General features: G+C 42.7%; 2 protein-coding genes, 1 long non-coding RNA gene and 1 pseudogene across 3 annotated transcripts; 1 reads left to right on the top strand and 3 right to left on the bottom strand.

Moving 5' to 3' along the window:
- Positions 1–2,002: 2,002 nt before the first annotated feature.
- Positions 2,003–20,206, top strand: LOC123149549 (uncharacterized; annotated as a pseudogene).
- LOC123149550 (uncharacterized) lies at positions 12,352–13,121 on the bottom strand. Its single transcript, XR_006474747.1, has 2 exons — positions 12,797–13,121; positions 12,352–12,713 (listed from the first exon to the last, which is right to left on the bottom strand). It is a non-coding gene; the product is annotated as an uncharacterized lncRNA (long non-coding RNA).
- Positions 20,207–20,500: 294 nt separating the features above from the next.
- LOC123149547 (protein FAR1-RELATED SEQUENCE 5) lies at positions 20,501–22,757 on the bottom strand. Its single transcript, XM_044569231.1, has 2 exons — positions 20,891–22,757; positions 20,501–20,770 (listed from the first exon to the last, which is right to left on the bottom strand). Exons 1-2 carry the CDS (start codon positions 22,715–22,717, stop codon positions 20,621–20,623), a joined length of 1,977 nt encoding a protein of 658 aa, XP_044425166.1. The 5' UTR covers positions 22,718–22,757; the 3' UTR covers positions 20,501–20,620.
- Positions 22,758–23,211: 454 nt separating this feature from the next.
- LOC123149548 (uncharacterized) lies at positions 23,212–25,009 on the bottom strand. Its single transcript, XM_044569232.1, has 7 exons — positions 24,790–25,009; positions 24,545–24,585; positions 24,300–24,440; positions 24,110–24,187; positions 23,944–24,009; positions 23,686–23,739; positions 23,212–23,575 (listed from the first exon to the last, which is right to left on the bottom strand). The coding sequence occupies exons 1-7, from the start codon at positions 24,830–24,832 to the stop codon at positions 23,216–23,218; spliced, it is 783 nt and encodes a 260-aa protein (XP_044425167.1). The 5' UTR covers positions 24,833–25,009; the 3' UTR covers positions 23,212–23,215.
- Positions 25,010–27,117: the final 2,108 nt, after the last annotated feature.

The raw sequence follows: 27,117 nt of genomic DNA, 5'->3' as shown, positions 1-27,117 counted from the left end.
ATGCATAAAAACGATAGCAATAAACTTGATATGATCATATGCTACGTTCATAGTTTGGGCCTTGTCCATCACATCATTCTCCTAATGATGTGATCCCGTTATCAAATGACAACTCATGTCTATGACTAGGAAACCATAGCCATCTTTGATCGACAAGCTAGTCCGGTAGAGGCTCCCTAGGGACATGTTGTTGTCTATGTACCCACACATGTATTTGAGTTTCCGGTCAATAAAATTGTAGCATGAATAATAAATGATTATCATGAACAAGGAAATATAATAATAACCACTTTATTATTGCCTCTAGGGCATATTTCCAACAAATACCTAGTGCATCGGGTCCAATGAAAATATTTTGTGACAATACTGGAGCAATTTCCTTAGCGAAGGAATCCAGATTTCACAAAATAATCAAACACATCAAGAGACGCTTCAACTCCATCTGTGATCAAGTCAAGGAGGGAGACATAGAGATTTGCAAAATACATACGGATCTGAACGTAGCAGACCCATTAACTAAGTCTCTCCCACGAGCAAAACATGATCGGCACCAAGTCTCCATGGGTGTTAGAATCATTACAATGTAATCTATATTATTGGCTCTAGTGCAAATGGGAGACTGGAAGAAATATGCCCTAGAGGCAATAATAAAGTTGTTATTTTATATTTCCTTATACGTGATAAATGTTTATTGTTCATCCTAGAATTGTATTGATCGAAAACCTAAATACATGTGTGAATACATAAACAAACAATGTGTCCCTAGTGAGCCTCTACTTGACTAGCTCGTTTATCAAAGATGGTTAACGATTCCTAACCATGGACATGAGTTGTCATTTGATAACGAGATCACATCATTCGTGATGGACAAGACCCATCCATTAGCTTGGAATATTGATCGTTCAGTATTATTGCTATTGCTTTCTTCATGTCAAATACATATTCCTTCGACTATGAGATTATGCAACTCCCGGATACCGGCGGAATGCCTTGTGTTCTATCAAACGTCACAACGTAACTGGGTGATTATAAAGATGCTCTACAAGTATCTCCGAAGGTGTTTATTGATTTGGCATAGATCGAGATTAGGATTTGTCACTCCGAATATCGGAGAGATATCTCTGGGCCCTCTCGGTAATACACATCATAAGAAGCCTTGCAAGCGAAGTGACTAATGAGTTAGTTGTAGGATGATGTATTACGGAACAAGTAAAGAGACTTGCCGGTAACGAGATTGAACTAGGTATGAAGATACCGACGATCGAATCTCGGGCAAGTAACATACCGATGGACAAAGGGAATAACATATGTTGTCATGACGGTTCGACCGATAAAGATCTTTGTAGAATATGTAGGAGCCAATATGAGCATCCATGTTCTGCTATTGGTTATTGACCGGAGAGGTGTCTCGGTCATGTCTACATAGTTCTCGAACCCGTAGGGTCTGCACGCTTAAAGTTCGATGATGATATAGTATTATATGAGTTATGTGATTTGGTGACCGAATGTTGTTCGGAGTCCCAGATGAGATCACGAACATGATGAAGAGTCTTGAAATGGTCGAGAGGTAAAGATTGATATATAGGATGATAGTATTCGGACACCGGAAGTGTTCCGGAGTGTATCGGGTATTTATCGGAGTACCGAAGGGGTTACCGGAACCCCGGGGGGAATATATGGGCCATATGGGCCAAGAGAGGGGAGCACACCAGCCCACAAGGGGTGCCCCCCCCTATGGCAGGAGGCCGAATTGGGAGAAGGAAAAAGGCGGTTCGCCCCCCCCCCCCCCCCCCCTTCCTTTCTCTCTTCCCACTTCCCTTTCTTCTCCGGTGAAATAAGGAAAGGAGGACGCCACTGTTTTTTTCACACACATATGTAATCATTTTCTAAGGATGAAAATATTAATAAAGCCACTAGTTCTTGTATATCGTTCTTCCTTTTTCTTTATCCTAAAGTCTATGGCAGGTGGCCCCTCCTTTAACGTCTCTTTTCCAAAGAGTCGTCCTCATTTTTGGTGGGTGTGGTTACTGTTTCAAATCAGATAGAAGAAGAGGAAGACAGGGGAGGGACGAGAGAAGGTCCATCACGGGAGCCCGCTCATCCAAGGTTTGCTGCGGCCGGAGTCGCCGGCCTCGAGATGCCCGGCGGCGAGGGCAAGAATCCAGGGTCGCCACGCGCAGAGGAGCAGGTTCCTTCCTACCCCCCGACCCCCTCCTCCCTAGCCCCCCGCCGCCGTAACAAATCCGGCCCGCAGCTGTGTGTCGAGGTCAAATCCCTCCGTCTATAACCTTAGATTCGCCTCTAGCTTTCACGAATTTTGTGGTTACGGTGACTATCATGTACTGAGAGGTTTGAATCGCAACAGAGATTTGCCAAAATAGCAGGATGCCCAGGGGATTATTCATGTGTTCTGCGTGGGGGCGCGGTTGTGTGTTAGGCACCAAAATCACCATTGTTAATCCACATGTTCATTTTCGTCTACAGGAGATTTAGATTTTTTTCTTGTTCAAACCAGGCATAGGTAGATGCACCTACTATGTAGTCAATCGATTTGGGTATTTTTTGGTTTTTCAGTTTTCAGTTTTCGTGCTGAATTTTTTGATATATTATACGTTTTTTCCGACATCGCATGCAAAAGTTATAGTCGTTTTACATTTTCCCTACACTTTTTGCAAAACATGTCCAAATTTAAGTTTTCAAATTTTCCTAACTAGTAGATGTAATAATATAACTACCTCTCGAAGGATTTTATTTTTTGAAGTTTTTATCATTTTCTTTTGACTTTTTCAAAACTGAAATGGCGATACACGGGGGGGGGGGGGGGTAGAGTTTGAAAATTGCCCTACAGTGCCGGTTTGTGTCTTCAACCGGGACTATAGGTTAAGACTCTGTAGTGCCGGTTGGTGACGCAAACCGGTACTATAGGTTAAACCTTTAGTACCGGTTTGTGTCACAAACCGTCACTAAAGGGGCTCGTGGGGCCATGGCCTGACGCCAGCCTGCCACCACCCCTTTAGTACCGGTTCGTGGCACGAACCGGTACTAAAGGTTCATTCCGAACTGGCACTAATGCATAGCCATTCGAACCGGCACTATTGATCACATTAGTGCCGGGTTTTTTACAAACTGGCACTAATGTGCTTCACGTTTAACCCTTTTTCTACTAGTGCTAACGATCATATTTCATCCCTCCAAACCCTTCCTCTGTGTTTTCTTATTTCTTGGATCCGTCAAAATGAACTTAGTGTTCAGCGTGCCATGCTTCTAGATCCATCTAAAAGGGTAAATGTACCTTTACTAAGTGTTTTGTTTTTTTGCGCGAGAAAACTTTCAATCTATTTATCTTCAATCATGCCAGTACAACGAACACCAGAAATGATAAAAATTACATCCAGATCCGTAGACCACCTAGCGACGAGTGCAAGCACTAATGTGACCCGAAGGCGCGTCGCCGTCATAGCCCCTCCCTCGCTAGAGCCGGGCAAAACTTCTTGTAGTAGACAGTTAGAATGTCGTCGGGCTAAGGCCCCATATGACCAGCGCAGCAGAACAGTAACCGCTGCCATGAAGAGTAGCTTAGATCGCAAAGATCCAACCGGAAGAAACGCAAACATAGACGAACTACGATTAGATCCGAGCAAATCCATCAAAGGCAGATCCGCCGGAGACAGACCTCGACATGCCCACCGACGGTGCTAGATACGCCACCATGACGGGGGCTAGGCAAGAAGAATCTTATTCCATCTTCAAGTAGCCGCCGTCGTCTCGTCTTTTTAAACGGAACACAAACCTTAATTAAACTCAAAAGCACTTATGAAAACGGAGCCTTCCCGCCGGCACGCCGACATGGCTCTAAGGCCTCCGAAGACGAGGCGAACTGGCGGCGGCGCCCCGGCGGGAGGCAAAGGAACCCTATACCTTTACTCAATGTTTAGATGTGAAATTTTAGTTCTGGTAGAATAGTTTAGATTCAGTTGGAATTGCAACTGTACTGCCTTGTTGGCACGTTGGTACGAGTCCGAGAGTCCATCGGGAGTGTGAAATTTTAGTTCTGGTAGAATAGTTTAGGTTTTTTTTATTGTAGTTGGAACTGCCCCAACCCAAGCGCAATCGCAACCCAGCACACCCAAGCGCAACCGGGGGTCGGGGCGGAGGGCTGTCGGCGCCGATGAAATCGGTTCCATTTTTCTTTTTGTTTAGGGTTCTTTTTTTTGTTGCAACCGCACCAACCCGAGCGCAATCGCAACTTAACACACCCAAGCGCAATTGCAAGACATATAACGTGACCGCAACCGGGGGTCGGGGCGGGGAGGGCTGTCGGCGCTGATGAAATCGGTTCCATTTTTTCTTTTGATTGGGGTTCTTTTTGTTTGTAGTTGCAACCGCCCCAACCCGAGCGCAATCGCAAGTCAGCACACCCAAGCGCAATTGGAAGAAATATAACGTCATCGCAACCAGGGGTCAGGGCAGAGGGTTGTCGGCGCCGATGAAATCGGTTCCATTTTTTATTTATTGTAGTTTTTTTCTTTGTAGTTGCAACTGCCCCAACCCAAGCGCAATTGCAAGTCAGCACACCCAAGCGCAATTGCAAGACATATAACGTCACCGCAACCAGGGGTCGGGGCGGGGGATTGTCGGCGTCGATGAGATCGGTTCCATTTTTTTATTGGTTGGTCTTTTTCCTTTGTAGTTGCAACCGCCCCGACCCGAGTGCAATCGCAACTTAGCACACCCAAGCGCAATTGCAAGACGTATAACGTGAATGCAATTGGGGATCAGGGCGAAAGGCTGTGGGCGCCGATGAAATCGGTTCCATTTTTTCTTTTCTTTGGGATTCTTTTTTGTTTCTAGTTGCAACCGCCCCAACCCAAGCGCAATCGCAACTCAACACACCCAAGCGCAACCGGGGGTCGGGGCGAAGGGCTGTCGGCGCCGATGAAATCGGTTACATTTTTCTTTTTGTTTAGGGTTCTTTTTGTTTGTTGTTGCAACCGCACCAACCCGAGCGCAATCGCAACTCAACACACCCAAGCGCAACCGGGGGTCGGGGGGGAGGGCTGTCGGCGCCGATGAAATTGGTTCCATTTCTTTTACTTATTTTTAGGTTTTTTATTGTAGTTGGAACTGCCCCAACCCAAGGGCAATCGCAACCCAGCACACCCAAGCGCAACCGGGGGTCGGGGCGGAGGGCTGTCGGCGCCGATGAAATCGGTTCCATTTTTCTTTTTGTTTAGGGTTCTTTTTTTGTTGTTGTTGCAACCGCACCAACCCGAGCGCAATCGCAACTTAACACACCCAAGCGCAATTGCAAGACATATAACGTGACCGCAACCGGGGGTCGGGGCGGGGAGGGCTGTCGGCGCTGATAAAATCGGTTCCATTTTTTCTTTTGATTGGGGTTCTTTTTCTTTGTTGTTGCAACCGCCCCAACCCAAGCACAATCACAACTCAACACACCCAAGCGCAACCGGGGGTCGGGGCGGAGGGCTGTCGACGCCGATGAAATTGGTTCCATTTCTTTTACTTATTTTAAGGTTTTTTTATTATAGTTGGAACTGCCCCAACCCAAGCGCAATCGCAACCCAGCACGCCCAAGCACAACCGGGGTTGGGGCGCAGGGCTGTCGGCGCCGATTTCGGTTCTTTTTTTGTCAGGTTTTGATATTGTTGTTGTTGCAACCGCCCGAACCCAAGCGCTCAATCGCAACCCAGCACACCCAAAACGCAGCCGGGGTCGGGGCGGAGGGCTATCGGCGCCGATGAAATCGGTTCTGTTTTTCTTTTGTTTAGGGTTCTTTTTGTTTGTAGTTGCAACCGCCCCAACCCGAGCGCAATCGCAACTCAACACACCCCAAGCGCAATTTGCAAGACACATAACGTGACCGCAACTCAACACAACCCAAGCGCAATCGCAACCCAGCACACCCAAGCACAACCGGGGTCGGGGCGGAGGGCTGTCGGCGCCGATGAAATCGGTTACGTTTTTCTTTTTGTTTAGGGTTCTTTTTGTTTGTTGTTGCAACCGCACCAACCCGAGCGCAATTGCAACTCAACACACCCAAGCGCAACCGGGGGTCGGGGCGGAGGGCTGTCGGCGCCGATGAAATTGGTTCCATTTCTTTTACTTATTTTTAGGTTTTTTTATTGTAGTTGGAACTGCGCCAACCCAAGCGCCATCGCAACCAGCACACCCAAGCGCAACCGGGGGTTGGGGCGGAGGGCTGTCGGCGCCGATGAAATCGGTTCCGTTTTTCTTTTTGTTTAGGTTTCTTTTTGTTTGTTGTTGCAACCGCACCAACCTGAGCGCAATCGCAACTTAACACACCCAAGCGCAATTGCAAGACATATAACGTGACCGCAAACGGGGGTCGGGGCGGGGAGGGCTATCGGCGCTGATGAAATCGGTTCCATTTTTTCTTTTGATTGGGGTTCTTTTTGTTTGTTGTTGCAACCGCCCCAACCCGAGCGCAATCGCAACTCAACACATCCAAGCACAAACGGGGGTCGGGGCGGAGGGCTGTCGGCACCGATGAAATTGGTTCCATTTCTTTTACTTATTTTAAGGTTTTTTTATTGTAGTTGGAACGCACGCCCAAGCGCAACTGGGGTTGGGGCGGAGGGCTGTCGGCGCCGATTTCGGTTCTTTTTTTGTCAGGTTTTGATATTGTTGTTGTTGCAACCGCCCGAACCCAAGCGCTCAATCGCAACCCAGCACACCCAAACGCAGCCGGGGTCGGGGCGGAGGGCTATCGGCGCCGATGAAATCGGTTCCGTTTTTCTTTTGTTTAGGGTTCTTTTTGTTTGTAGTTGCAACCGCCCCAACCCGAGCGCAATCGCAACTCAACACACCCCAAGCGCAATTTGCAAGACACATAATGTGACCGCAACTCAACACAACCCTAGCGCAATCGCAACCCAGCACACCCAAGCACAAACCGGGGTTGGGGCGGAGGGCTGTTGGCGCCGATTTCGGTTCTTTTTTCCATTTTTGTTTTTTTTTGTTAGTTTTTTTGTAGTTGCAACCTCCCCAACCCGAGCGCAATCGCAACTCAACACACCCAAGCACAACCGGGGGTCGGGATGGTTTGTCGGTGATGATGGGAATCACCGCCCCATCCTCAGTACAATCGCAAACTCAACACACCCAAGCGTAACTGCGGAACATCTATTGCGACCATGACCGAGGGTCGGGGCGGACGGATATGGGCGCAGATGAAATCAGTTCTTTTTTTAGTAGTTGCAATCGCCACAATTCGACCGCAACTGCAACTCAACACAACCAAGTGCACCTGCAAGATGTATAATGTGACCACATCCGGGGGGTCAAGGGCAGTGTTTTGTCAGTGACGGCGAAAACTGTGTTTAATCATTTTTTACAGGTCGTCTGTTGTTTTTAGCGTTTTTTAGATGGTTGTTAGTAGTCAATATTTTTTTCATATATCATAGTTATATAGTTTTTTTCACACACATATGTAATCATTTTCTAAGGATGAAAATAGTAATAAAGCCACTAGTTCTTGTATATCGTTCTTCCTTTTTCTTTATCCTAATGTCTATGGCAGGTGGCCCCTCCTTTAACGTCTCTTTTCCAAAGAGCCGTCCTCATTTTTGGTGGGTGTGGTTACTGTTTCAAATCAGATAGAAGAAGAGGAAGACAGGGGAGGGACGAGAGAAGGTCCATCACGGGAGCCCGCTCATCCAAGGTTTGCTGCGGCCGGAGTCGCCGGCCTCGAGATGCCCGGCGGCGAGGGCAAGAATCCAGGGTCGCCACGCGCAGAGGAGCAGGTTCCTTCCTACCCCCCGACCCCCTCCTCCCCAGCCCCCCGCCGCCGTACCAAATCCGGCCCGCAGCTGTGTGCCGAGGTCAAATCCCTCCGTTTATAACCTCAGATTCGCCTCTAGCTTTCACGAATTTTGTGGTTACGGTGACTATCATGTACTGAGAGGTTTGAATCGCAACAGAGATTTGCCAAAATAGCAGGATGCCCAGGGGATTATTCCTGTGTTCTGCGTGGGGGCACGGTTGTGTGTTAGGCACCAAAATCACCATTGTTAATCCACATGTTCATTTTCGTCTATAGGAGATTTAGATTTTTTCTTGTTCAAATCAGGCATAGGTAGATGCGCCTACTATGTAGCCAATCGATGTGGGTATTTTTTGGTTTTTCAGTTTTGATTCTGTGGGTACAGAGCATTCGAAAGTCATGCAGGACACACACTTTGCTGCATATGTGTGTTCAACAGCTTGGGAAACTCAGTAACTTTTTTCTCTCACTCCATGGGATGTACAGAGTCAGATAAACAGTCCTTTTTGGAACTATAATCAAGTTGGGGCGGTCTTCCTCTTGACAAAATAAGAGAGATAATTTGTGGTAGTTCAACAAAGTTTGTTTGTTGTTCGTCAGTATTTGCGCCCAGTTTTTATCCGTTGAATGTTCATGACTACAGGGGATGTGCACAAAATCTTCAGCAGTAGTTATTGTTTGTTTCTGTATTTTTGTACCCTAATCATCATTTTTCCTATGCAAAAGGATAGAGTGAAATACACCCACAGTACCTGTACTCTCCGTATAAAATCACTTTGAACACTGTACTCTGGCAACTGCAAATTACGGTCATTATGCTAACGTTGCTTGCTCACCATACGGTCACTTGCGCCCGAAACGTACGTATTTGCACAGCTGGCATGCGATTTTTGCAGTTACACCCTCCCCTATCCCTCTTCCCCTCTTCCCCTCCCCCTCCCACCATCAAATCCCTAGCTCGTTCAGTCGTTCCCCATTCAACATCGGCCGCGTGGCTTCATTCCACTTCTGCACAGAGAGAAGAGAGGAAAGGGGGAGCGGAGAGAGCCCAGGCGATCGCTGTCGCGTTGCTTGTACGCTAGGGTTTCCCGTCGCGGCGGCTACCATGACCGGCGGAGGTGGTTCGTCGGCCGGAGCAAAAGACGCCCTCGACTCGCTGGATGTTGGAGGAAGCAGCAGCGAGCCAAAGCCCTTCCTCCATCGACCTGATCATGCGCGGACGCCGGCATACGGTGAGCACTCTCGAATTCTTCACCCTTCGGTTCGCGTCTCTTTGTAGGAGTCTCAATTTCGAGTGATTGTTAGGGTTAGATGAACGATTTTCCTCTGTTGCTCTGAAATAAAAGAGGCGGTTTTGCCGATTTTCCTCTGTTGCTCTGAAATAAAAGAGGGGATTTGTAGTTAGGGTTAGTTTGCTGATTTTGCAGTGATTGTTAGGGCTAGATGAATGATTTTCCTTTGTTGCTCTGAAATAAAAGAGGGGTTTTTGCTCTGTTTTTTTATTTTGCAGAGGAATACAATTATGATTATCCGTGCAGTCTAGGCATAAATCATGGTGGTTTCTTTGTTGGCCAAGGTAGCTACAGGAGTTACTGCAATGGAAAAACTGCTTGGTATGATTATGTGCCGTCTGCGACACTGACCATGTCTGAATTGGAAAGGATAGTTGAAGATCTAGGCTATGAGATGGCAGGTAGATTGGATGTATATTGGTGTTTGCCAGGGTTGCAAATTAAGACTGGTGGTCTTAGGAAAATGAATTCCCAGGAAGCTTGTGACAATATTAGTGCTTGTGTAGTTTTTGGACATAAAGAAATTCAGTTATTCCTTGACCATGATGAGAGCTACAGGAGTATCGAATGGGATGATGTTGTGGTCTTTCCTGTCAATGATTTACCTCATGTGATCAGTCCTAGGAAAGTAAAAGAGGAGAAATTTGCAGAGAGAATGTCTGAACAAAATATGGCAGAGGAGCAAGGTGATGACAATGCAGAGGAGGCTGGGCAGAACATGGAAGAGGGGCAAGGTGATGAGCAATTCAATGAGGAAGAAATTGAGTAGTATATGGCAGATGCTGAGGAAGAGGATGAGGTTGATGTGGAAGAGGAACAGGAGGAAGATGTTGTGGAAGAGGAACATGATGAATATGCACAGTCAGATGTAGATGATGGCAGTCTTTCTCATGCTGGAAGAGGAGTTAGTGATTCAGAAAATGGGGATGAAATTGTGGACAGTGATTATGCTATATCTGATGGAGATGTAGATCTTCTAGAAGATCAAATAGAAGAGGTGGTAATAGATGTAAAAGGAAAGAAAGCTGCAGATATTGGAGCTTCTTCTGATGAGGAAGATCTTCAGATGCCAGATTCTGATGAGGATGAGCTGAAGCACAACTTCAATACATTCAGGCCAGAAGATATGCATGATCCTATGTTCAAAGTTGGACAGTTATTCCAGTCACCAGAGATGTTAAGGAAAGCCATTAGGGAATATTTAAATTGTTAGTGAGCTCATATGTGTAGTTATGCAATGCAGGTACATTTTAGAAGCAAGAGAGTTGCCAATCCTCTCTATGATAGACAGGATTAAGGCACAACTAACTACTAGGATGGTTACAAAAAATGAAGAGATGTTGAGCTGGACATCTCCAATTTGCCCAAAGATTAAGAAAAGACTAGACAAGAACACAGAATTAGCTAACACATGTTATGCTGAATTAGCTGGAGATGGCATATATTCTATGGAGGACAGAGGGTACACATACATTGTTGAGATAAATGTGGAGAGCTGCAGCTGTAGAAGGTGGAATTTGACAGGAATACCATGCCCTCACTCAATAGCATGCTGCAGAAGAGAAAGAAAATCACCAATTGAGCTAGTGCACAAGTGTTACTCCATTGAATCTTACCACAAGGCATACTCTCATCTTATTGTGCCTTGCAGAGATAGAAGAGAGCGGACAAAGATGAATGGATGTCCTATTGCACCACCTCTTTATGTGAAGAAGGTTGGAAATCCTGGTCATAATAGGAGGAGGGCTCCTGAAGAAGTTGCAGATGGGAGAGGTGGAACCAGAATGACAAGGCATGGTGTAGTTATCCACTGTGGGCACTACAAACTACCTGGACACAATAGGAGTTCATGTTCTGATCTTAAAGCTGGCATACCCCCATATGTTCCTGCCCCAAAGCAACATGTCAGGAGAAGGAGAAGGGCAGAACCAACTACTGAAGAAGATCAAGAGGCAGAACCAAATGTTCAAGAACAGCAAGAGGAAGCACCAAATGTTCAAGATCAGCAAGAGGCACAACATACACAGGATGAGCATGTCATAACTCAGGTTTTTATGTTCTACTGCTATCAATCTTGATGCTTGTTCTTGTCATTTACTAGATGTACTTCAACGATGCTGAGCAGTTTTGTTTTTATTTCTGTAGGATATCAATGACCAAATTCCTCTATCTATTGTGTATACTCATGATATGCTCAATGAAATGATTTTCCAGGTACTTACCTATTTCTAACTACAACTTGTCTCATATTGTTCATTTCTGCTCAATAATGATATGCTTCAAGACATGACCATGTTTTCTTTGAATTATTTATTCAGAGACCTATGCCAAAGACAACTACTACTCCTAGGCCTTTGCCAGACTGTTCTTTTATTACTGCTGCTAGAGAAGCCCTTGGCACAGGGACAACAAGCACCTCAACAACAGCAGGATACCTTGCTACGAAGGCTGCAGCTATGAGAATTGCAAAAGAAAAGGTCTTTGCTGCACAGAGAGATGCAACACAAGAGCAAAGGTATGAGTCCCATGAGAAGCAAGCTGCTGATGTGCTTGCTAGAAGAGAAGCAGAGAAGGCAAAGAAAGAAGAAGAGAAGGCAAAGAAGAAAGCAGAAGCGCTAGCAAAGAAAGAAGAAGAGAAGGCAAAGAAGAGAGCAGAAGCACTAGCAAAGAGAGAAGAAGAGAAGGCAAAGAAAGCACAGAAAATGGCAGCAGAGATAGAAGAAAAGAAGAAAGTTGCAATTGCCAGGAGAGAAGCTCATCTACAAGCAAAGCTTAGGGAAGCAGAGGAGAAGAAGGCTGCTGCACAAGCAAAGAGGGGTGCTTCTACTATTGTCCAACAGAGCAAAAAAACACAAGGTCAACATGTTTGATGAATTCAGATGAATGTTCATCCTCTAGTCTTTAGTTCATTAAGTGTAGTGATCTTAAAAACTATGATCTTTATTTTGTTGCTCATCAAACTACTGGTGATCTTAATTTTGTTGCTCAGATGGAGCATTTAGTTGAACTTCATTCTACTCTTACCAAGTGGAGTATGGATGTCAACTTTGTAATGCTTCTGTATTGAATCTTGATATGTAATGAAGCAAGTTGAATCTGACTATGCTAGTGATGCTCGAAGGGAGTCGAGACAAAAGTTTGTTTGGGATAAATTGCATTATTTGGTACATCCATATTCTGGGCACGACTTTGCTCGAAGGCATCGATATTCATTCATCACTTGACAAATTGTAAAATTCATTCATCACACAAAAATAACAATCTTGTTAAATTCATTCATCATACTCTTATTTGATACATCCCTATTCCCCAACACACAAAGATCACATTTTTAACACTGCAACTCCACACAACACAACAAGTGCAAATAGTAAAGCAACTATCATCTTCAAGACAACCACAACCTCATTTCCTACTGCAACTACTGATCTTCTCATCTCTTTAATCCCTTCCTCTTGCACCAGAAGATGTCCAGGTTGTTGGCCATGCCCTTGCCCAGCGAGTTGGCCATGCCCCTGCCCTGCTTGATGCTCATGCCTTCCCAAATGACCATATTTCACCAAATGCAGAACATATGAGAGCTCCCAATGCCAGAAATCACAACCACCTTTCTTTGGCTGTTCAAAAAAGCATATAAAACCATGAACAAATTCAGACAACAACACAAATGCATTTGCAGAAGATGCCAGAAATCACTCACATTATGGTTCATGCATTTGTAGAAGAAGATGTTCGTATGCGCCGGGGTCTGCGAGAAGAATCGCCTCACAGTCTGACCGCAGTCGGGCCACCTATCCCGGACGAGCTCGCGCTGGACATGGCCGTCGTCGACAAGCTCGTAGCGGAGGACAAGCTCGCGCTGGATATCCTGCGTGCCGACTCCGGCTGCGTGCGGGAGTGGAGGCAGGTGGTGGAGTGGGGGTGGGGCAGCAAGCGAGGGTGGGCGCGGATGGCAACGACGCGCGGCTGAGACGGCGGCCGCGATTTGCCAGCTAGGGATTTCTCAGGATGTGGAATGGGGAACGAGTGGGAGGGGAAGGGGGAAGAGGAAGGGGGGTGTAATTGCAAAAATCGCATGCCAGCTGTGCAAATACGTACGTTTCGGGCGCAAGTGACCGTATGGTGAGCAAGCAACGTTAGCATAATGACCGTAATTTGCAGTTGCCAGAATACAGTGACCAAAGTGATTTTATACGGATAGTACAGGTACTGTGGGTGTATTTTACTCCAAAAGGATACATGCTTTTTTTCTGAATTCAGCTTTGAGGCAGAGGTTAGAATCGCAGGAGACAAGCCCAAAATCACTAGAAGGTCCTGTGTTTTTTTTGGGTTTTGTCAGTAACTGAATGTAAGCTAGTTTTTTGGACACCGATCAAAATAGAAGAGTACATGTGGAGCCTGCGGGATGCGTCGACATAAGGGGAATAATTTGATGGTTACGCTCACGTTAGTGTTACTAGTAGCCGGTAGTAGTAGATGAACTGAGCAACTGTGTTTTCTAGCATTATGGCACACTGACAGACCAGCTGTGTTTTTTTTATTATATATATGTAGCCTAATCATCCTTTTTTCTTTTTTTGTTATTTTTTTGTGTTGGTAAAACACATGATCAGGATGTTAAAGGAGATGATGAAGAGAATAAGGGACGCATCGATCAACCCGAGGGCCCAACAGTTGATAAAGAGAAGAATGACACAACTGCAAGTCAAATCTTCAAGATTGACGAAGATACAGTGGATGTCGAAAGCGAACAGTACCATGGGAATGATGACCTAACTGAAACTGATGTGTCCAACGAACTACTTTGTGCTGGAGTAAAAAATTTGGTGAAGTCATCCCCCCTCCTCCACCCCCTGCATTTCTTCAGCTTTTCTTTTTTTTTGTACATTCAAAGTTCCTCTTATATATATATTTTTTGTTTTTCCTCACAATGATTTTTTGTACTTATTTTTATCACTATATCAGATTGTGAAGAGCTTTAAAAGGAAGCAAAGACGGACCATTGTACGAAAGGGGAGCATAAAGGTAGACTTTAGTTATCCTTGTCACGCGTAATTTATTTATCATGTGTGTAATCATTTCTATGTCACATACTACTTCAATTTTATTCATTTATAACTCTGTTTTTTGTTTGGGTGAAACTTTTTAATTTCCCCCTTTTGATGTACACAGAGACCAAGACTAACTGAAGCGACTTCACACGATGATTTTGGCGATGCAGTATGTAAAGCATATAGTAGGTGCAGCATACCATATTTCTCCGAGGTCGTGAATAGCATTTGCAAGAGCAAGAACAAAGTGGACTTAATCAGGTCTACTGGTTTTGGTTACATGCTGGAGTTAGATGATTGTCTTGTGCCTAGGCCGTTTGCTCAGTGGATAGCAGACAAGGTCATTGTTGACGATGAAGCAATTTTCATCAACAAGAAGCGCATACCACTAAATGCACTGGGTGTCCTGCATGTTTTTGGCATTCCGGCAGGGGACATCAACATTAGCATGGTCGACGATGCAGGGAAGACAGAGTTCCTTGCATTTTTCGGGCTCACAGAAGTGCCCACAATAAAGTTTTTTGGCAACAAGATTATTGAAGGAGAAGAGTTGTCTGACGAACAGCTCATTCGCTGTTTCCTGATTGTTGCCCTGTCAACCGTGTTGTGCCCAACTTCAAACACTAAACCAAGCACCAAGTATATGGGATCACTAATAGATGTCAGTAAAATTAGAAACCTAAATTGGTGCAAGTTCACTCACATGTGGCTGTTGCAAGCTATTAGGAAGTATCAAAAAGAGAAGACGAAGCAAAACCGCTTGACATTGACACTAGGAGGCTGCATATACCAACTAGCGGTACATTTTCTTTTCTTTTTCTATTTTATAGTTTTTGTGTCTTCCTTTTTCCTTTATTTTCCTTTTTTTCATCAAAACAAGTTGACATCTGTTATTCTTTTTTTTTCTTTTCCCAAGGTCCGCTTCCTTGACTTCACAGACTTTGGAGCAATACAAGTACCATCAATCATGCCAACGATATGTGTATGGAAAGGCAGTCTTGTCAAAAATTTCAGTGATATGCTCATAGACCAAAATGGCATGTACAGACCAAGTAAAGTAAGTTTTTCTCATCTATACTTATTTCTATCTTTGTTTGTATTCTCTGTTTCTAATGTAACAACAGAGAACAGAATAGCAGATATTCTGTTGGGCCAGGGTCAATTTAAGAGAACTTTAATTTCTTTTACTTTGGTCTTTTTTTACACATGTAGATAAAAGATGAATCTGAAACATCCTATGCTCAAGAGTCATTCAGTTGGGCCAGCACAACGAAGAACTCAAACTTAAGGGCTGCTATTGACAGAACAGTGGGGAATTCTCTTCCCGAGGAGGTTCCCCCCTAATCTTTTTTTTCTTTTTCTGCATGCATTTATGATTTTTTTTTCATTTCATCGTTTTCTCACTTTTTTGTTTCTTCACATGTATCAGGTGAAAGAAGAGATATACACATCATTCCAGTTTTACATGAAAGATGAAAACGTAAGCACTTGCATGAAAGCAAAGAATTTGCTTTTAAAGACCCTGGAATTAGTGACATCAAGAAATGGCGATTCAGAGAAAACTTTGAACTTGAGTCATCCGAGAAGAGCCATAATACAGTGAGCAACCAACACTGGTCAGGATCTACTGTAAAAGTAAACTCAGATGGAGATTATGAAGAAGATGAGGGTAAATATCCTATTGTTTGCAAAATAGAAACCCGTTTTTTACAACCATGTGTTTAAAGCACTGTTATTTGTTTTTTAATTCTATTTGGACAGGCCTTCTACTCATTTACTTTTTTCTCTTTTTTTATTTTCTATAATTATGCTCCCTTTTGTAGGAACGACGACTCTACTTCGAAGGACTAAGAGGGTGAAACAAATCAGCGAACAATCACCTGCTTCAATTGAAACTGAAAGAATGAGCCATGAGCAAGAAGTATTCCAAGGAAAGAGTGATGAAGGGGTTGATGTTATTGGGAGCTCAAAGTTAGAACATGCATATGTAAGTTCATGAATCTTTTTACTGTACTTTTTTTAGGATATATATTCCCATGTTCTTTTTCCCTTTTTATTGTCCGTTTTTAAAACTCTTGCTACTTACCTCCCACATTTTTCAGAATCAAATGGGCAAGGGTAATGAAGAATTTCAAGAACACAACAACAAAGAGACAATAACCACACAAGAAGAAATTCAAGATCAAGTGAACACAAACAAAGATGATACAGAGGCAGTGAAAGCACCCCAAGAAGTGAGCATCGAAGATGGACTAGGAAGAGAAAACAAGGTTACAGTGCAGGACAAGGTGCTAGAAGCGAAGATCAATGAAACAAGAGCAGCGAGCACGACAAGTTTTGAGTACTTACTTCTACCAGACAACACTGCTTTGTTACCTCAGATTCAGAGCAAAGAAGCTGGGAAAGGAAATGCATCAAGTTTTTCCGGTTTCATGAGCCAGAAGACATCCAGTAATGAACATATCTCCCAAGTAAGAAGTTTTAACTAGCTACTTGTTACTTAACATCTTTCTTTTTCTTTTTACTACTTTTGTTATTTTTTAACATGCCATGCTCCTTGTTATTTTTTTCTTGACAGCAAAAAGACGACACCAACGTGATCAACCAGCAACAGAAGGGGTCCTGCAGCAAAATAGATTTCGACATAAATGTCACATTAGCTGCAGGTACCTTTATCTTTTTTGATGATCCTTTTTCCTTTGCACCAATTTTCTGTTCAAAACTGAAGAAACCAGCAACAACTATTCAATTTTGTTTCATTTTTTTGGAGCTGATGATCATCATTTGCTTCTCAAATATAGATGAGGATGACGCAAATGACCATGAAGCAAACAAGCATGTCATAGATAATCCTATAGGAAACGAAGACGAATCCTGGGCTGATTACTTGGATAAAGCAAGGCAAAAGTACTTCTTCTATGATGATGACACGCCAACTTGTCATATACTCGAAGATATGGATGACTGCGGGAATGAAATAACTGAGCCTGAGCTATGGCGTCCTGTGCACATGACAACAAAGGAATATAACAAAAAAATTGAGGTGGGCAAAACGTAGGAAAGGAGCCTCATCAAATCAAAATATATGCCCCCATGTGTTATATGTTACTAGTGTAGACACTTTATGTCTTTAACTCGTTTTCTTTGGTGCGTCAATAATCAGAATGCAAAGAAAATCATTGTTCACCAGACATTGAAAGAAAAGGAATCAGGCAACTACCATCAAGAGCAAGAGATCAAGAGCTGCGAGGTTTCATCTTCTTTTTTCCTTTTCAATATTTCTTTATTTAATCACTTTTTTTAGAAAAATATAATTTTCTGCCTTGTTGGTTTCAAACAACACCTTCATCCTCTGTCCTTTTTGTGTCAACAGTTTTCTGTACATTGCGCGCAACAGCAACAAAGTGTTGGACAAAGATGCACTTCACCAGACGGAGGAATAATTGACCTGGTTATTTTTTTCTCTGCATTTTGCTGCTGAGCAGTTTCTGTTTTCTTATGAGATGTTTCTCATTTTTTTATTCATGGTCTTTGATTTTCTCTTGCTTTTAAAATGATACAGACATCACCAAACACAAGCATTCGAAATGAGTGGAACGAGCCGCATACATGCTATTCTCCTAGGAATAGGAACACAACTTACAAGACAATGACTACCAGACCCCCACGCACCAAAGTACATTTTTCTTTTTTTATCCCCATTTTTTTTGATTTTTTTTCTACATTAACAGTTTTCCTAGGCACATTTCTTTGGTTTTCTCATATTTCTTTCTTTTTTCATTTTTTGATACAGCATTTTTTCTCAGAAGCCACAATGACAGGGAGAATTATGTTCCCAGAAAGAGCTAACATTGAATGCAATTTTGATGGGACAGAGGATAACCCTATAACGTTCTTGGATCATAACAGTGTAAGTATTTTCTTCTTCTTTGTGTTGTTTTTCCTAAAAGCTGAAGTCCAAAAGAAAAGATCCCAGAATGTCTATAGCTTCATACTTATATTTTTTTTTATTTGTTGAATTTTTCCAGGCATCACCAGAGGTCCAAATCCTCAGTCAAAGTCCTTTCAAACAGTCTTGCAGTAACTTAGTTGATAGATCAGATGAGCACTATAACACCAGACTCTTCTTAGGGAGTACAAGCAGCTCTAGGGGCAAAGAAAATATACCACCTAAAAGGGTAGTACAACCAAGCAAATTTTTGTGCTCGCCTTATGACCAAGACAGGGGGCCCATCATGGAATACGAACTTCATCTATATCACAACATCTTACTCCTAAGCGAGAATAATTACTACAAAGGGTTAGGACACTTTTTTCCCTCCCAGACCACCGACTTTTTGTTGAGTTGTTCGTGTGTGTGTTTTTTTTCTTCCTTGTTTTTGTGCATTTGAAGTGTATATAGCAGTTCCCCCCTTGCACTGACATTTTTCTGCGGGCAAATCATGAAAATGCAGGGACTACTGGGCAATTGAGATTGATAAATGCAGGGTATCATTGGAACAACTAGGCAATTCATTCAAACCATCAGGGTGGGTGGAGTCATATGTCATCAATGCATACTGTCGAAAATTATTCAGAGATAACCACCCCAGAACATCCTAGAGGCACTACTTTTTCCACACGGCGGCAATGAGTTCCAATACAATCTTGTTTTGATGTTTGTTTATCTCTCGCTTTTTTAGTTAAAACTTTAATTTTATCTTTCTTTTCTTTTTGTTTGTTTGTAATAGGAGTACTTTTTGGAGAAGTGGAGGACTGAAGTGGGGAGACTATCTTTCAAAGATAAAGTTCTAAGGAGCTTCCACGGAGCAGGGAAAGCAAGACGACTAGAGCTGAGCAATGAAGTAATGTCTCAAGCCATTTTTTGCTTATCAAAACACTTTTGAAGTCATTGAATTATGGTTTCTTGAATTCCATCTACATTTTTATTTTTTCTTCTTGTTCGTTATAGTTGTTCTTTCCTACTCTTCATGAGGATCATTGGTTCGTCTTCCTCGTCGACTTGAAAGCACTATAGTTCATATTCCTTGACTCAAAGTACGCAGAAAACGGCGATTACCACACGAACATCAAGAACATGATGGTTATGCATCCTTCCTTTTTAAAGAAAATCAAGAGAATTTTATTTTCTTCTCTCTTCCCCCAAGATTTCGTTGTCTTATTATATGATTTTTTTTCCAGATAACAAACTTTATCAAAGTGTGGCGTGATGCTAACATGAGAAACATGGGGTTCAATCAATATCAAACAGCATATCCAGTATTACCGAAACAAGTAGGGAGGTAAATCATAAACAACTTTTTCCAATACCATTTTTTCATATGAAATATCAACTATATTTTTATTCCCTCTAATGTTTTTAAATTGATTTTCCTCATCTCTTGGTTTTTCTTTTTTCTCACACCCCCCTGAAACAGCGATGATTGTGGAATTTTCACAATAAACAAGATGCAAAATTATCGAGCAAGGAACCAGTTGCAGACAGTATTCCAATCAAAAGATGTTCCAGATGCGCGCGTGAGACTTGCTGTTGATCTACTATTCAGCACTCACAACGAAATAGATGAAGCAAAGACACTTGTCAAGGACTTGTGATACAGAACTGTATATCTTTTCCCCTATTTTTCCCATCTGTCATGTTTTTTTGCATTTGCAACTATAAACAAATATCCTTTTTCTTGTCTCTCATTTTAAGGTTTCTAACTAGTTCATTTTTTTGTACATCCTCACATGGGCAAGCAGGTCAATCAACTAGAATATTTCTATCATACATGGAAGAACAATACCAGAAGGTTCTTCAGCAAGATGATGAAAAACAATCCCAAAAGTTAACGAGACGACAAAATGTCCAGTGTACATGGAGGAACGATACAATTTTTTTCTATTTTCTTTTTTTTCCTTTTCTTACCTGAAAGCGAATCCAAAATGTAAAGCAGTGCGTGTATTTTGGCCTCAAGGATTTTTTTTACCGTCATATGCATAGTTTTAGAAACTGGTCATTAACCAGAAAACAATCCCATGTGTATAATGTTGCTTTCAGATCAATATCAAACATCGGTTCTTAACCGTTTTTATGATTATTTTTTATTTTTTCAAGTTCGATTTTTCTCCCCCGCCTAGATATTAACCAGAACATTTTCTTTCATGTTTTTTCTCCTCTTGTTTCTATCACTTCTCCTCCTTCTTTCTTTTGTGTAGGTTTTCAAAATTCTTACTGGACAGAAGATAGCTAAACAGCACAAGCAGAAAAGTGGATCAAGAACCTTAAGTAACCAACTGGGGTAAGGTAAGTGTCGCTACCCCCATGGGAAACATTTTTTCCCTGGGTTTTTTCACAGTACAAATAAAAGATAGAAACATCAGCATTTTTCTTAAAATAGTATAGCAAAAGTGCTATCATCCATGAACCATCATATAGTTCTTTTCTTTGGTTTCTGTTCGTTGGCAGAACGAGGACCACACTTGGCTCATTTTTACATTTTTTCAGTGCTCGCAGGGACAATCAAAAAACCAGACCAATGCCTTCTTGAACTTGTAGCACCCAGTTTCTCAGTTTCCTTTTCTCGCCTTCTTGCTCGGTTTTGCATGAGCTGGCTGCTTCTCTGTAGATGTCCCAGCAGAGGCTGCAAAAATTTTAGGGCATAAACAATTCATCAAAATCAATCATATGAAGTACAAGTCCAGTTTTTATGCTGAAAAATACTTGCTAACACTGAAAAGAAAAAGTTTCTTTTCTGGGAAACCTGAGACATGTTTGCGGCTGACTTTTTCTTTGTGAGCCAAATCGATATCTTCAGGTCTTGCCGTACAACTATTTTTATAGTGATCAGGCTCCCCACAACGACTGCATGTGACTTCTGTTTAGATAGTAAACCTTCCATGAAAGTTTTGTAACGTCCTTTTTTTGGACGCCCTTTTGATACTGCAACATCAGGATCCTGAAGATTGTCCCCATAGCCATCAGGATGCGGTCCTGCATCAAACTCTGTTGTGTCCTTGTCAATATTTGCTTGTTGTGCTTCTGCAAGTTCATCTTCTTTAGTCATCTCATCCAACCTCTGTTGCACCCTTTCACTTTCTGCTACAACATATAGATATTTTCTGTTTGTTGATGCACCATCTGAGGCCATCTCATTGAGCCTGTTGGAGAGCAAGGTATACCTTAAGTGTTGACTTCCAGCAGTCAGTTCCAAAGGAACATTGAAACGGATGTCCCGTATGTCCTTTGTATTTTTTGGCCTCCACCTGTCTATGTAATATTTCTCTGGCAGCGTAGACATGTTGAGATGAGAAAGTACTCTCAAGACATGGCTGCACACAATGCCATCCTTCTGAAATTTCCCACAAATACAACTGAACTCCTGTTGCTGCATGTTCACAATCACAACAAATCTTCTTGTTCTGAAATCTTTTTCAGCTAGCATTGGTGTCTTGTAAACTTCATATTTCACATTTCTCTCAACCTCTTCAACATGCAAATTCAACACAAACTTTATCTGTTGTTGGAATCTATAAAATATCTTTCGGTTGTACATTTTTTCAGCTTGCAACTCAAGTTCACTTCGTGCCCACAATGTTGGCGAAGTTGTTCTAGTGATAGAGTCTTGCTCCCGCTCCTTATCTTGTATAGTTTCTGAAATCTTCTGGTACTCTTGTAGGAAGCTTATCACATTGTGAGTTGACGTGATGTTGTCCTTGAATATGGCATTGGTGCCTTCACTACGTGCAGTAGAGTGAATGAAGGGGAAGAAGTTCTTCTTGAAATACACAGGGACAAACCTTTTCCTTTTCTTCCACATGATTTGGAAATACTTCACATGCCCAATGTTGTATTTCTGGAGCATCTGTGTCCACAAGTTCTCAAACTCAGTCACCGTCAGAGAGTTGTGTATGATGTCACTGAAATCATCATGCAGGGTTTTATTTGCAGCAAAAGTCCTAGTACATTTTTCCTCGGCCTTCTTTTTAATATGAAACAAACAACGTCTGTGACAGATATGGGGGAAAACTAGAGGGATAGCTGTCTTCATCCCAGCATCCTCATCTGTGATGATTGTGGATGGAGATTTGCCACCTATGCAATGCAAGAACATCTCAAACAACCATTGGAAGGTGTCAGCTATTTCATTCTCAATGATAGAGCAAGCAAACAAACAGTTTTGGTCATGTCCTGTGATTCCAACAAAGGGAGCAAATGGAAGGTTGTATCTGTTTGTCTTAAATGTTGTGTCAAAGCTGAGGCAGTCTCCGTACAGCTCGTACATCTTCCTAGAATACCCATCAGCCCAGAAAATGCACAAAACTTTACTTGCTTCATCAGAGACTTTAGCTGTCTTGAACGCATAGTAAAATTGTGGATCTTTAGCTTGTCTCTTCCTGAAATATGTTAGCACCTGCATCATGTCATTTTGATTGCTCTCTTTGCCAATGGCTGTCCTAACATTGCTGACATGCTTTTTGGTATAAGGAGTGTTTCCACCTCTCAAGTAACTTAGGATTGCCATTATTTTTCTTGTTGGTAGCTTCACAGTATTGAATGTTCGGATTAGGAGCTTCTCCTCCTCTGTCATGTGCTTATGAGAACGAAGGTATTTCACTTCTGTGTGAGGACTCAAATCATGGTTGTGTTCTAGGTTTATGGTTGTTATCACCCACTTCTCATCCTTCTTCACGACAATGAGCTGAGCTTTACACCCTGTTATTGCAATGGTGTTTGCTTTTTTCTTCCTCGCGTTCCGATAGGGCTCTTATCCTATTTTTTGGTGCCTTGTCTCACGTCGTTTCTTCCTCCTATTCTCTTGTTCTTCTTCGTCAATTACTTTTCCTGACCGATTGCACTTGAAAGTTAGCCGAGTTGGTGCACTGCCACCTTGTTTCTTGCCACAAAAGCGGGCTGCCTTCTTCACAGAAAATCCAGCAATTGAGGCATATTCATTGTAAAAGGTGTAAGCTGCATCCTCCGTATCAAAGACCATGTTCACAAGGGGTACGTGATGGCTACGCACTTCCTGACTAGAACTCTGGGCAGCAACTATACTGTCATTTTCAAGGAAAATCAGTATATCTTCCTATGTCAATTGTTCAACTTCATCAGCTGCACCACTATTTTCTTGTTGTCCAGCAGTTACAGCAGTCATATCAGAGCTTCTTTGCAACAACGTTGGAGGAAGATCATCCTCAGAATCACTGTCAGAAGGATTATCAGTTGAATCTATCAAGCAGTTTTTGTTTCCTCCATCCATCTCCATATCTCTGTCCCAGTTCAAATCATTCAAGCTTTCTGTAAAATGGTTGTCAACAAAAGGTTCCACCTCTTCTTCATGTTGTGTATCAAGTTGAGACAAACACTGATCTGCAGAACGAGCATCAGGCCGGGCTGTATCTTCGGATGATCTCCCATATCGCCCAGTTATCATGTACATATCATTCTGGAGTTTTTTTTCCAGAAAAACAAAGAACAATCAGAGAATTTTCCATAGTTCTACCCAACATGCACACAATTTTTGTTCGTGTGACACAGATATCCAAAAAAACCTACCTCAGTACGGACTAGGTGATCTTCTTGCGATTGTGAGGATCCGTATCTAGCCCCCTGAAAAGTAAAAACACCATTCAGTTACTTTTTTGTCGATTTTGTACTGCTGACAACAGCAGTTTATTCTTTGTGCATGTACATATCATTGAAAGAGTACATTTTATTACTATACATTTTTTGGGATTCTATGTTAAAAGAATTTTACTACTATATATCAACATATATGACAAGTCTGTTAGGGGGGGTGGATGGGCAAAGAACCTCTTGTTCAGCAGCAAGGAGCAGCTGCATGTATGATATGGGAGCATCATGCACCATGGTATCTACCTGCACATTCATTCATTTTTTATGAAAAATATCAGCAAAGTCTTGGTGCCTTTTTCCCCCTTCTATTGGTCACGACAGATTTTTTTCACAAAATACTTACAGGGTGTTGGAGTGGTGGAGACATTTGAGTGGACTTGCCCTTTGAAGTGTCTCCCCTCAGGTTTGTATGAAAGCTCACCTGCGCACAACAGTGTTTTCAGACTATTTAAAGACAGTTTTTTTTGGCAAGGTGGAAATACCTCTGTGCTGTCAACATTATTGTAGCTACAAAAGAGAGATGTATGCATTACATTGTTTTGATCATTCCCATGCATTGTATTGTCATCAGCAGCAACATACACTAGGTGTTGCATCCAGGGGTATGCATGATATGGTATTTGATTCAGAGAAGCAGAACTTAACCATTGTTGTTGCTGGCTTATATGGGTGCCCTGCATTGTGTAGTTTCAGAGACTCTTTTTAGGCAAAGCAAAGTGCAAAATTCATTTTTAGTTTGATAACAATCATCACTTTTCTGTTTTTTCAGGACACTAACCTGAGAACCATGAAGATAAGCTCCATATGCATCAAATATAGCTGCAAGCAAAGCAAAAATTGTCATGTATGGACATTTCTGTTCACAACTTTTTTTCTGTAAGAAACAACCCTTGTCTATTTTATTCACAACGAAAATCAATTATTTTCCCCTATTTTTCTAAGTCTTGAATGTTCTACTCGATTTCCTGTGTAAGGATCAACACAAAGCAGAACTAGATCTGGGGGGGAGGAGGAGGAACATACCCTGGTGAGTGTTGTCTGCTCCTGGACCTCTCCATGCATCCATGAGCAGCTTCCCCTGTATTTCTTCTCTCTCCTCCAACTTTTTCAGAGTTCTTCAAAGTTTTCTGCTGTTTTTGAGCAAATTGAGTGAGTTCATCTCCTTAATTTTGATTGATTAGAGGGGAAAGGTTGGGGGTGGCGGCATGGAGGGTTGGGGAGGGGGAAGAAGAGGGACGAGGGATGTGTCTTTGGGGGGGTTGGGGGGCTAGGTTTACCCTAGGGACATGGGAGATCACCTGGGAAGAAAAAGTGATCGAGAAAAGCAGAGCAGCTTTCTCTCTTTGTGTGTATCCCGGGCTCTTTATGTTTTCTCGTGACAACCCAAAACAAACAACCCAAAAAATCCCACAACCTTTCCCACAACCCAAAAAAGGCACACAACACAAAGGCCCACAACCAACAACCAACAAGGGAGAAGTTTTCAACCCAATTGTGCGGGGGAGAGAGGAGCCTGTCTCGGTCTGCCAGGTGATCGGGCTGCGACAAATAACGTGCAACGTCATCACCCACGGCATTCGACTGAGACCATTTTATTTCTCATTCGAATGAGTTCCAGGCACTCCCTATCTAATTTCTCGAGCAGCGTATTTCGCCCTCAGGGCAAGAAGGAAGATCACGCCTACGGAACAAGAGGTTCAGGAGATCATGCGCCAGACAACATGTTGGCGTCCGTGCTCCGGCGTCTCCTGCACCGCGGGAACCTCGCCCGCCGCCCAGCGCCACCGCTAGCTCCTCGTCCTCGTCTCTTCTCCACCAGCCACGTTCCTCAGGTTCGCGTCTCATCCCATGCCATGATCTTCAACCGACCGGAGCTCTTTTCTTCTTCTTTTTTCCTTTTTGTGGAGGAAATAAAAAGAAACACTCTCTGATTTCCTTGAAACATTGCAGGGTCATCCGCCACCGGTCCAATCGGTAGGTCTCGGGCCAGAAGTGGACGCGGCGAGGGGTGCGAGCAAGCTGTCGTTGGACGACGGTGTAAGGGTGTTCATGCGAGCCGACTTCAAGTACCAACACATGATAACAGCCTTCGGGCTCGCTTTTACCGGATGCAACGTTGAGCGATACATGAGGAAACAACGTGAGAAGAAAGCAGAGGACGGATCCACCATGGATGCGTTGGTTGGTCTTGCTCTTAATATGGAGTAGGGGTTTTTTCTAGAATATTTTTTGAAGTGACGAATTAGGAGTTTTGGTTTAGCCAGAAACAGGTTGGCATTGTTGTATTACCCCGCCTTTAAGTTTTTTTTAATGGGTCACCACCACACTTTGTTTAAACGACAATAACATCCGGTACAAATAAAACATCAGGAGTGGTGGGTAACCAGAGGTAACGACCAGTGGCCAAAGAAACCGAAGCCCTAGCAAGGTCATTTGCTTCTCTTGCTTCATGAATAACTAAAGGGTCTTGGAACTACAACATCCTCCTTTCATGTCTTCTGCCCATAGAGTAACTAGGATCCTTGTAAACTCTTGCTCACTGACGGAATCCTGCATGATGGACAGCCATAGTTTTGCATCTTCATGATTGCATGCTAACTTGTGCTACAGTAAATCCTCATCCATCAAAGCCTAATCACACTTGGACAACCGACGGTTAATCAAGGCATGACGCCATGAATCGTCTGCCAAGTTGCACACGAAAGAAGTGTCATCATCTGCAATATGTCGCAGCCTTAGTAATTCTTCCGTCGAGATAGAATTCTTTGCCAATCTCCACAGCTTTCTGCCAATGTTGTTGTGAAGCTCTTGTATCAGAACAACTCCCCCGATTTTTCAACCAATCCTCTCTCCTCTTTGAATCCACAAGCATATGATAAGTAGAACGAACCGAAAATACCCATGCATTTTATTACCGCCTTTAAGTTTACTTTTTTGCGTTGATATTACCGCCTTTAAGTCGACTTAGTGGGGAGCTCCAGTTCGGCGCCTTAAGCGCCTGAATAGGTAGCTGGAGCTCATAGCCGCCTGCTCTTGGGCTGGCCCGTGTAAGGCGAGCGATTGCTTCACCGGTCCACTCCCTAGTCGCTTCGAGAGTAGTTTGACTGGTCGCGGTTAATCAGTTGACTGGTCAACTATTGACTTGAAAAAAAAAGAGAAAATAATGGCAAAAAATCGTGAATTCAAAAATGCTCATGGAATTTTAATAAATTCTACTAATTTGAAAAAAAATCATTGAATTTCAAAAAAAACTTAGATTTTGAAAAATAGTTCATCGATTTTGAAAAAAGTAAATCCATTTTTCTTAAATTCGAAATATAGTTCATCGAATTTGAAAAAAAAAGTCATCAA

Source organism: Triticum aestivum, chromosome 7A (assembly GCF_018294505.1).
Source record: "Triticum aestivum cultivar Chinese Spring chromosome 7A, IWGSC CS RefSeq v2.1, whole genome shotgun sequence".
NCBI classification, from domain to species: domain Eukaryota; kingdom Viridiplantae; phylum Streptophyta; class Magnoliopsida; order Poales; family Poaceae; genus Triticum; species Triticum aestivum.
Note: the sequence above shows the minus strand (reverse complement) of the source record. Positions and strands in the feature narration are given on the sequence as shown.

What these genes read in the sequence shown, in the direction of transcription:
- LOC123149547 (XM_044569231.1), bottom strand. Translation starts at nt 22,717, where the DNA reads ATGACAGAGGAGGAGAAGCTCCTAATCCGAACATTCAATACTGTGAAG. An exon ending in CAGCCGCAAACATGTCTCAG is followed by an intron (nt 20,771 to 20,890) that starts GTTTCCCAGAAA and finishes AAATTTTTGCAG; the next exon opens with CCTCTGCTGGGACATCTACA.
- LOC123149548 (XM_044569232.1), bottom strand. Translation starts at nt 24,832, where the DNA reads ATGGATGCATGGAGAGGTCCAGGAGCAGACAACACTCACCAGG. An exon ending in ATGGGAATGATCAAAACAAT is followed by an intron (nt 24,188 to 24,299) that starts GTAATGCATACA and finishes TGTTGTGCGCAG; the next exon opens with GTGAGCTTTCATACAAACCT. An exon ending in CTCCACCACTCCAACACCCT is followed by an intron (nt 24,010 to 24,109) that starts GTAAGTATTTTG and finishes ATGAATGTGCAG; the next exon opens with GTAGATACCATGGTGCATGA.